The 10,387-nt window shown below is 43.2% G+C and overlaps 1 protein-coding gene across 1 annotated transcript in view; it reads right to left on the bottom strand.

The window, feature by feature from the left end:
• Window positions 1-6,485: 6,485 nt before the first annotated feature.
• LOC137150914 (interleukin-17F-like) overlaps window positions 6,486-10,387 on the bottom strand; it is a 28,302-nt gene continuing 24,400 nt past the window's right edge. The window contains exons 3-4 of the mRNA XM_067544974.1: window positions 7,451-7,698; window positions 6,486-6,714 (exon numbers count right to left, since the gene is read on the bottom strand). Of these exons, the coding sequence (XP_067401075.1) occupies window positions 6,486-6,714; window positions 7,451-7,698 (477 nt within the window). The remainder of the gene's footprint in view (window positions 6,715-7,450; window positions 7,699-10,387) is intronic.

Here is a 10,387-nt window from a genome sequence, read left to right as displayed (position 1 = left end):
AAACAACAGACTCCTACCGGAACCTTAGTTAGCTCTGTCTTTGTGTGGTGGGACGGGGAGGTTAATCTTTGCCCACACTTCCAGACAGGAATACCTGTCCCCACCCCCTATCAACCTTCACACCCTGCCTCTGGCATCTGAGCCTCTGGCTTAGCCAGTTCAGTTCCGCTGAGAGCGACTCGTTCATCAGAACAGGCTAAGCACAGTTCTGCTGCCATTTGTTCATGCAACAAGGGGAACAACATTTCATCACCCTGGCAATTAGCGCTAAAGTGATTTGTGACCCACCACCCGTCCAAGGGATCATTTGGGCAAAGCAGTCCCACCATGCTGATCACCGAGGCAGGGCAGGTGTGCTCTTGCAAATACAGTCTGGTCCTAAAGCCTTTTGCCTCCTCCCCCTTGCCCCTAAGTTAGTTCAGTAGGGGAGAGCTCATTCAGACACTGCTTACAGTTAGAAAGCTTTTCCTAATATCTAACCTAAGGCTGGGTCTACACTATGAGCTCGGGGCGAGATTTCCCTGCTCGCGTACATACGCTTGCGCTAGCTCTGAGTACCAATAACAGACAGTTGTGGTATCTCTAGTGGAAATGGAGTCATGGGTGAGCTGTGCTGAGTACTAGCTTGCCTGAAATTGGTGGGTATGAGCTTGGCACAGCTGAGCCCTGCCTCCGTTCCTGCTACCGGTGCTACCATAGCTACACCCCTCCACTCTTAGTGTAGACCTAGCCTAAATTGCGGCAGATTAAGCCCATTACTTCTTGTCCTGCCTTCAGTGGACATGGAGTACAACTATTCACAACCTTTTTTATAGCAGCCCTTAACATACCTGAAGACTGCTCTCAGGTCTCCTCTCTATCTTCTTTTCTCAAGACTAAACAGGCCAAGTTTTTTTTTTAACCTTTCCTCCTAGGTCAGAGTTTCCAAACCTTTTATTATTTTTGTTGCTATCCTCTGGATTCTCTCCAATTTACCCACATCTTTGCTAAAGTAGGGCACCCAGAACTTCCACCTGAGGTCTCACCAGTGCCAAGTAGAGAGGAACAATTGCATCCCATCTTACAGAATGATCTCAGCCTTTCTTTGCAATTGGCATCACATTGTGGACCCATATTCAATTTGTGGTCTACTATAATGCCCAGATCCCTTTCAACAGTACTGCCACCTACACACTTATTCCTCATTTTGTGATTGTGCATTTGATTTTTCCTTCCTAAGTAAAGTATTTTGCCCTGGTCTTTGTTGAATTTCATCTTGTTGATCTCAGACCAATTCTCTAATTTGTCTATGTGGTTTTGAATGCTGTTCTCTGAAGTGCTCACAATCCTTCCCAGTCTGGTGTCATCTGCACATTTTATAAGCATGCTCTCCGCTCTGTTATCTGAGTCAATAATGAAAAATTGACCTCTGCAGGACCCCACTAAATATACTCTCCCAGTTTGACAGAGAACTCTTTGAATACAGTCTTTCCTTATAGCAATTTCATCTAGACTGCATTTCCCTAGTTTGCTTATGAGAGTGTCATGTGGGATTGTGTCAAAAGCTTTACTAAAATAAAGTTGTATCACATCTACTGCTTCCTCCCCTAGGCCAGGCAAAAAAATAGGGTGATTTGGCATGATTTGTTCTTGACAAATCCATATTGGCTATTTCTTCTAACCCTATTATCCTCTAGATGCTTACATATTGATTGTTTAATGAGTTATTCTGGTATCTTTCCAGGTATCAAAATTAGGCTGACTGGTCTATAATTCCCTGGTTCCTCTTTGTTCTCCTTTTTAAAGCTAGGTACTGTGTGTGACTGAATGCACCCATGTATTCACACCCTACACACTATTGTAATAACCCTTGTACAAAATATGCCTTGGGAGGGGGTAAACCTGTTTCTTAAAGACAAAGGACAAAATGATGTCTCTAGCCAGGTGTCATCAAAGTTTATTGGCACTCACCGGTCAAGTGGCCATTCTTTGGCACTGAAGTGGGGCAGGAACAGATCGAATTGCCTTTTAGCAAACAACAACATGGAACCTCTTTCACCTTGAGGCTCCATGTCTCTGTCCCCACAGCAGGAAATAACTTTATCTAAGGGTAATCCTCAGGAAAATGCATTTCAAAGGGTGACGGACTATAGAAGGGAGGGGCAAAAACACCCCAGGATCTGTCTTTCTTTCTCTCTCTGTCTCTCTCTTGCTCTCTCACTTTCTCCTAAGAAGACAAAGGAGCCAGCCTTTTGACTTTGGGAGGGACCCTGGCATGAAAACTTGGTTAGCAATGTTACTGGGACCATGTGGGAAGGATTTTACCTTGAACCAAGTTTAGTTTGTTAAGTTTTAGCTACTAGAAAGTGTTTTATCTTTATTTCTCCTTAATGCCTTATACTTGTACTCACTTCAAATCTACCATTTTGTAGCTAAATAAACTTGTTTCCTATTTTTAATCAAAGCGAATCCAGTGTTGTGTTTAAACTGAGCTCTTTGGTAACTCCAGTTAAAGTAGCAGACTGTCGGACATTCACCTCTTACAGGGGCAATGGACTTGTAATTTCTGGACTGTCCAGGAGAGGGAGGTACTGTGCAGAAGACCCTTTTTTGGCAAAATTCGCACTGGGAGTGTGCTGGGGTCATCCTGCAAGTGCGAACCAAGGCTGCTGGAAGCCACCGTGTGACTGGTGTGTTGCTGACGTGGTGCTGCTCGGGTCAGCGTTGGTGGACCCGGATTGCAGCTATACATCGACCCTGGGGTGTGACTTACATGCTGTTTGGCTGTTTGTGAACGGCCCAGCTTCGAAGTTACAACAGCAAAGCCCTGGGAGGCACCTAAAGTTTCAGGGCAGGTGTGACAGGTTCTATGTGTGCCCTTCTACAGCCATCTGAGACCTCACCTGTCCTCCGTCAGTCCTTGAATTGCTGCAGGTTCCAAGATTGCTTCAGCTAGTTCCGTAGGTAACTTACAATAAATTTCATCAGCTCCTACTGACTTGAATACATCTAACGGATCTAAATATTGCTTAGCCTGTTCTTTCTCTATTTTGGCTTGCCTTCCTTCCCCCTTGCTGTTAATATTAATTGCGTTGAGTAGCTAGTCACTATTAATGTTTTTACTGAAGACTGAAGCAAAATAAGCTTAAAACGCATCAGCTCTCTTGATGTCACCAGTTATTAGCTCTCCTCCCCGCTAAGTAGAGGACCTACACTTTCTTTTGTCTTCCTCTTGCTCCTGCTGTATGTAAAGAACCACTGCTTATTGCCTTGTCCCTGATTTGGTGGTTTATACACGACCCCTACTAGAACATCACTCCTATTTTTTCCCCTTTTATCTTGACTCAGAAACTTGCAGCTGCTCCACCTCTCACCTTCTTCCCCGAACAAGTGTATATATTCTTGGTGTATAATGCAACACCTCCTTCCTTTTTTTCCTGCCTGTCCTTCCTGAACGAGCTGTACCCTGCTATGCCAATATTCCAGTCACTGGAATTGAGTGACATGGCCATGTTGTGAGTCTCAGGTAGTGTGAGAACTGCTACAGATGGCAAACGCAATTGGTAGCTCAATCAGTCACACACAAGCTGGGGATCTGGTACTAGAACAGTGCTTTTTCAGCTCCCTCTAAAGAAGAGCCTCTTTCACTTGAGCTGTAGATCTCCCTTAGGGGACAGTGGTGGTAGAAACCTTATCCTCTCAGTGGATCAGCCTTTGGATGGCAACTTTGCTCACACACAAAGTCACTGCATTAACCAGGGGCACTGGGCTCCCTGTGCAATACGTAGAATACCCAACTCTGTGAATGTTGCAGACATATAGGGCTAGATTCTCTGCTGCCCCTTTGTATGGCTCAAATGGCCCCAAAAGGCCAGATTCCGGCTATAAATGGCCAGCAGAGAATTCCCCAAGCATCAGGGGCTCCCTTCACCAACTACTTTCCAACCCCGGGGTAGGCTGGAAGGAGTGGGACAGGGAGAGTTCAGAGGGACTTAAGTACATGGTTAAAAGTTTAAGCGTTTGCAGAATCTAGCTCATAAAACACATAGGGTGGTATCCTGGCCATATTGAGGTCTCTGGCAAAACCCATCAATTCTGGGTTTTCTTCCTCGTTTGTTAAATGTGGCATTATTATTACCATGGACAGCAATGCGTGAAATACTGTGTTGGGATGGGGTATACAACCCCTGCACTGGGCAACAAGGGGGTAAGGAGCTGCTCTGGGCTCGGCTGACCTGCCACACCTTCAAGAGATGCACAGGCCGGAGGAGGAGTTAAAAGGGAGCAGAACAGCTCGCCTGGGGGCAGGCCAGGGAAGAGAGAAGCCCTGCAACTTGCAGCTCCTGAGAAAAGAGCTGAGGGAAGGCAGGATCCTGCCCATCCACTATTGCCTGATGGTCCCTTCCTGGGGGAAGGGAGAACCTGCTTCAATACATTCGGAGAGGCAAGCGCCTCCCCCCGATCTCATATGGACCCAGTTTGTTTGTGTGAAGTCCCTGAATTTTGCCTGTGGACTACCCCAGCAGGGGGGAAATTGGGAAATTGGCTGTGGGCCAAGGCACAGGAGGAGACAGCCGCCACCCTGAGAGAGAGAGGGAGCTATAGCCCCAGGCATGGCCTCAAGGAGATGCCAAGTGGTGAGCTGACGCCCTGCATGGCTCCTTGTCACGGACGGTGAGTTTTGAGCAATCGTGGGATGGTAGAAAGTAGCCCAGGGAAGGCAGCCTTCAGGTGCACCTGGCTGTCAGGCCTCTGATTTATCTCACCGGTCCCTAGGCCAGTGCCCAGTGGAGTGGGTGGGCCTGGGCTTCCCTACCACCCCCAACCACTCCAGCAGTTTGAAGGGCCTAAGCCCTGACCACTAGGCAGTGCTCCCCATGAGCAAAGACCATCACATATGTAGTAGTTTTAGCAGAGACTGAATAAATAACTGGTTATTCCCGGTTCTGCCGCTAGCCTGCTGGGTGACGTTGGGCAAAGCATGTCACCACTCTCTGCCTCAGTTTCCCCATGTGTAAAATAGGGATAATAATACTGCCCTCCTGTGTAAAGCACTCTGAGATCAACTGATGATCCACTGATGAAAAGTGCTAGGTATTATTATTATATTTTATTTATCGTTCTCATACAATCCACTTCATTTGCCATGTTATGCTATTTACTTTGATCATCTGATTTTTTCCGCTACCAAAAATGATTCCCTTGAAAAGAAACAGTAGATTTATTCACTAGATTTTTATTCAATAAATACAGATAATAATTGTTGGCGGCCCACTGCAATTTGAGTTGCTTGACCACTGTCTTGAGGCCTAGCATAGCTTCAGTTGCTTGCATGACTGTTCTGGTCTCCACAGCCTGACATCTTCCGGTTGGCAGAGACAAATAGGATCACTGAGTAACCTTGCAGATATCTCAGTTTCTGCACACCATGGCACGTAATAAAACAAAATACATAACATGTATTCTTGCAGCTGCACATAGATAACAGTGAGGAGAACAACAAGTTATCCTTGAATGTCTGGGGCTACACTTTCCCACAGCCAAGGGGCATATTTTCTCACCGCCCCTCCGATCATCAAATGTTGTTTTAACAATCCCATTTATCAGAGTAAAAATAAAATGAAATAAGAAATAAAAACCCAATGTAAATAATAAAATATGTAATAATTAATAAAAAATAATTAAGTAACAATATATAAAAAAAGTATAAAAAGTCAGTACTAAAACAAAGGGGCATGCTCCATCAATGCCTGATTCCACAGGAAGTCTTGCCGGTCAGACCAGAGGATCCAATGACTCCCTGGCGGAGCCCCTAAAAAGCCATTCCTGTGTACAGCCTTCTGAATTACTGCTTAGCTCCCCCAGTTTAATAAATATAAATATTATAATTAATTTTAGGCTTTGTATTTGACTAGTAAATTTATAAAAAACCTTGCACATTACACCTTATTGATCTGCAAATCGGGCGTACCACGTCTCACTGGTATCCACACAGATCACTAAGGGTCCAATATCAACAATAAACAGATACATTATTTTGAGTCTCACCACTTAGTGACAAAAATAATTATATAAATAGATAACTTAAATAGAGATACAAAAATATAACATTTCACCACTGTTTTCCTGGGGTTTTACATAGATAAATTACTGCACAGTTGCCTCTCAAATCTGATTTTATGCTCAATATCCATTTGCAGAAGAAGAAAGAAAACTACATATTTCCTTTTTTAAAAAAGTCTTGCCCTGTTACAAATATGATCATTTGGAAATTCAGAAAAAATGTGGAGTGTTTGTTTTCTCTCCTTTTTTGACTAGCCGTCTTTGAATTTGGCTATTCAGTCAAGCCTGGCCCAGTTCCAGTGAAATGAGTGGAAAGACTCCAACTCTTTTCAGTGGAAGGGAGATCAGGCTCTTTGTTTATTCTGAGGCTCCATGGGAAGCATTAGCACTACGGTTCTCCATGTGGCTTCCTTCTTCTGATGTGCTGGCTCCTCTTATTATAGCTAGTGGATGATGGGCCTGACACAGGTGCAGCCCACCGTGACCAGCTGCTTCTCCAGCCGATAGACATGCTGACAGCCTCTCTGCTCCCGTCGGAGAGCAAGGATCTCGTGTTGGATGGGGATGGAGTTCATGCTGTAGTCCTCTCGCCCTGTGGAGTCCACACAGCTGTAATGGCGGCAGTTGGCCTGCGCGATCACTTGGGGGAACCGATTGGGATCTTCGTTAATGCTGTGAATCAAGACACAAAAGAGAATGAATTCGTCAAAGTGGAAGTGGGGCCGCTGCTCAGAGGATGTGCTGCTCTGAATCAGCGGGCTTTCGGCTCACGGCCTGAGCTGCTTCTCGCTCAGGCTGCACCCAGCCGCAGTTTGCAAACGCTCCTTGAGATGCACTCAATAGAGACAGGTCCAACCTTCACCTTCTAGGATTCTATGAAACTGCATGAAGACTTCAGCGTTTGGCTAAATGTTCCCAAAGCCTGGAGTCCCATTAACAGCTATGGCAAAACTCCCATTGACTGAAATGGGGAAGGATCGAGCCCTTGGGGGTGTTTTGCCAGACTCTTTGAGGCAGGGTTTGCACTCAAATGCATCAGGTCAGAACTGGCTCTGACGAAAGAGCCGTGGTAAATCCTGAAGCTAATTTGTTTTTATTCTTATTGCTGAGTTGGGCCATCTTTTTTTTCCCTGTTTGTACAGGACCTCGCACAATGGGGTCTGAGTCCATGACCGGGGTTCCTCGGTGCTACCACAATACAAGTAAACAATAATCATTAATAAATATCTGGTTATCATTTTTTGCATGAGTACTCTGACCCTCATCACATGGCATGGGCAGGTCAAATGTAATATGTCTGGATGCAGTACTGTGCCGTGTGGTGTTCTGGGGACTTCCACTCTGTATTCCTAAGCAGGGCTTTGGAAGAGCCCAGTGCATTCCCAGAGAATGGGGACATGGACTGTACCTGTAATCCCAGGGAGACATCGAGCGGTCACTGACATCATGAGCCACTTTGGTAGCCTGCTTTATGCTGCTGATGCTTATGTCGACTTTCATGCTTAGAGGGAATTTGGAGTCCTTTTCGGTCGGGCAGTCGTCACTCTTTTTCTCATCAGCGCTACTCTCTGTATTGAATCCAGTCTGTACTGCTTTTCCATGAGCTGAATTCTTAGCCAAGAGCACCAGGATCAGCATTAACAGCAGTGAGCTGAACTGAATCAGAGAAACACCGCTGTTAGTCAGTGCAGAGCACAGAACACAGGAGCACACCGTATAGCTCCAGCAATAAAGTTAGATCCTGAAATTCAACTCTTGGCTTGGGACTTTCATTCACGCCCCACCTGACTTGTGCTTCGTAGGTTCAGAGATGAACAAAGGTATAATTTATTCACAGAAACTTTCTGTATCTAAAGAGGATCCATGGCAACTCTCATGTTTTTTATGAGATGGAAGCATTTATAAGCATCTAACAAATATAAAAGTAAATTCATAGCCAGATACACACCTTTTCAAAAACATAGCAGGATGCGGGTTAGTGTTTAGGATTGGAAGCTAGGAATGCTGGATTCTCTTTCCAGGCCCAATCTCCACTGGTGTAAGTGAGAATAGCTCCATTTATATCCATGGACTTTTAACCATTTACACCAGCAGAGAATTTATCCCTCTGCTCCAAATTTTGTGCAGAGATAACTGATCAATCGCAGGAGGTAGAAACATCAAACTTAGCTTGTTTGTTGATCTCACTGAGACTAAATATCAAACAAAGTCTGAAAGCCTTATGTTATTTTACTGTAAAAGTAGTAGTATAAGAAATTCCAGGTTGAAGTAAATTATACATAATCTAATTTAACAAACAATTTCACATAAAGGAACTCTGTTCTAAGAAATACGCACAAAGAGACACAATATGGTTGAGTTTTCAACCTTATCACTTCTTTTCCTGACTTTAGAGTGCCAGAGTTCTCAAAGTTAATATTGAATTAGTGCTAGTTTTGTGTATGGAAAAGAATATCTCCTAATAACCCAGAATATGCAAAGCAGCCACAGCATACTAGTGATTCTGGTCCCAAACATCAGAATTAAAAAAAAAAAAAAGATTTAGGATTGATATTTTATATCTTCAATTGAGTAGTGACATGTCATGTCATGTATGACATTTTTAACTATTAAGAAAAAAAGGAAATAAACAAAACTAAGTTAAGGTTGACACTACATATCTGTAATTAAAGGATAAAAAAATCACTAAAATGTTGTAATTATCCTTAAAACAAGCATTATATGCCCAGTAATTCAGAATTGCAGTGAAAAGAAATGTAAACATGTTAAGATACAAAAATGCACAGTTAAGGTGCTAAATAAGCTTAACTCTGCTCTGTAGTGACGCTATGCAATAGCCATGTGCTTTAGTATTTTCTGGTGTGAATTTAGATTAAACTAATATTTAAAAATAGGTTTAAGATCAGTTTATCTACAAATATCTATTAGAAATTATATTTGTTATAATCAAATTTAACAAGCAAAGCTAATACTTACCAATGTAGCACTCCTTGTAAAAGTCATCATATTGTAGCCTCTCTTACTTTGTCTGATGTGTGTATAGGGATATTTTCAAGTGAACCTGTCTGTGTGTATGAACTTCAGGGCTTTTTATAAGGACTTCTCTCAATGCCCTAGTTTCCATTGCGATCGATGGTCTTTCCCAGTCTTACTCTGGACTATGACACCTTTACTTTACAAAAAAATTCCACTCCTTAGAGGCGTCATGTAAGAGGGGAAGAGGAAAGGAAGTTATTGTGGTTACTGACAACTGTGCTAACAGTTCATCGTAAAACCCTGTTTGATTTCAAGGAGTTTGAATATAACTGTCCTTAGTAGTAAATGAGTGCATCAGTTTGGAATATTTGCATAATTCACTCCCTTTCTGGAAAAACATTGAAGTAAGACCCAAAATCATTATGCTGTGTTAATCATACATAAGATTAGATGCTAAGTGAATTCAGATAACTGTGGTTATTTCATCAAATGTAAATTTCTGTGGTATTTCCTGGAGATGCCACATCTATTATAGAAGCTGTAGTGTCACAGTAATATAGGAATTACCAGACTGGAACCTACCCATGGTCCATCTAGTTCAATGGCCTGTCTTTGACAATGGCCAGCACAAGATGGTACAATCCCCATAAAGTTGACATTTATGGAAGAACCTGTCCCCAAGGAAAGTTTCCTCCTGTCTTCCAATAGTTATTAGAGGCTGGCTTATGCTCTGGCACGCAGGGGTTTAGATCCTTTCCCAAACACTTGGTTTCTTTTAACATTTACTCTTATAATGCAGGACGTTCTTGTTACCTATATAAATGCCCAATCACTGTTTCAATTCTGCTAAGATCTTGGCCTCAATTATAGCTTGTGGTAGTGAGTTCTACAGACTAATGATGTATGCTGTGAAAATGTATTTTCTTTTACTCGTTTTGTATTTACCACCCTTCCATTTCATTGAATGGCCTCTTGTATTATGAGAGAGGGAGATTAGAAAGTCTCAATCTACCCTTTCTCTCCCATTCATTCTCTCTCTCTCTCTCTCTCTGTCTTATCTACCTACCTACTGCCACCCATCTCATCGTATCTGAGCACCTGCAATTTAAAATCAATGGCAATAGTGAAGTCACTACTTGAGTGCAAGCTGGTTGGTGGAAGTTTAAGTTAAAAGGGCCGGGGGGGGGAGGAGGGTCAGTGCCATTTTCCTGATGAAAAGGCTTTTTTTCAAAGGGGATGATTGTGCAGTGTTTCCGAAAGCCAGTCAGACTCTGGATTCAACTGACCTACTCTAGAAGTTTGTTCTGTAGCTGGCTCCCCTTAACTGATCTTCTTCTCTCTCGTGTGAACAGTCCTTACCTTTCAACTG

Source organism: Emydura macquarii, unplaced genomic scaffold (genome assembly GCF_026122565.2).
Source record: "Emydura macquarii macquarii isolate MOO-44397 ecotype Brisbane River unplaced genomic scaffold, CSIRO-AGI_Emac_v2 contig_1041, whole genome shotgun sequence".
NCBI classification, from domain to species: domain Eukaryota; kingdom Metazoa; phylum Chordata; order Testudines; family Chelidae; genus Emydura; species Emydura macquarii.
The sequence above is the reverse complement of the archived record's forward strand: the minus strand, read 5'-3'. Positions and strand labels throughout refer to the sequence as shown.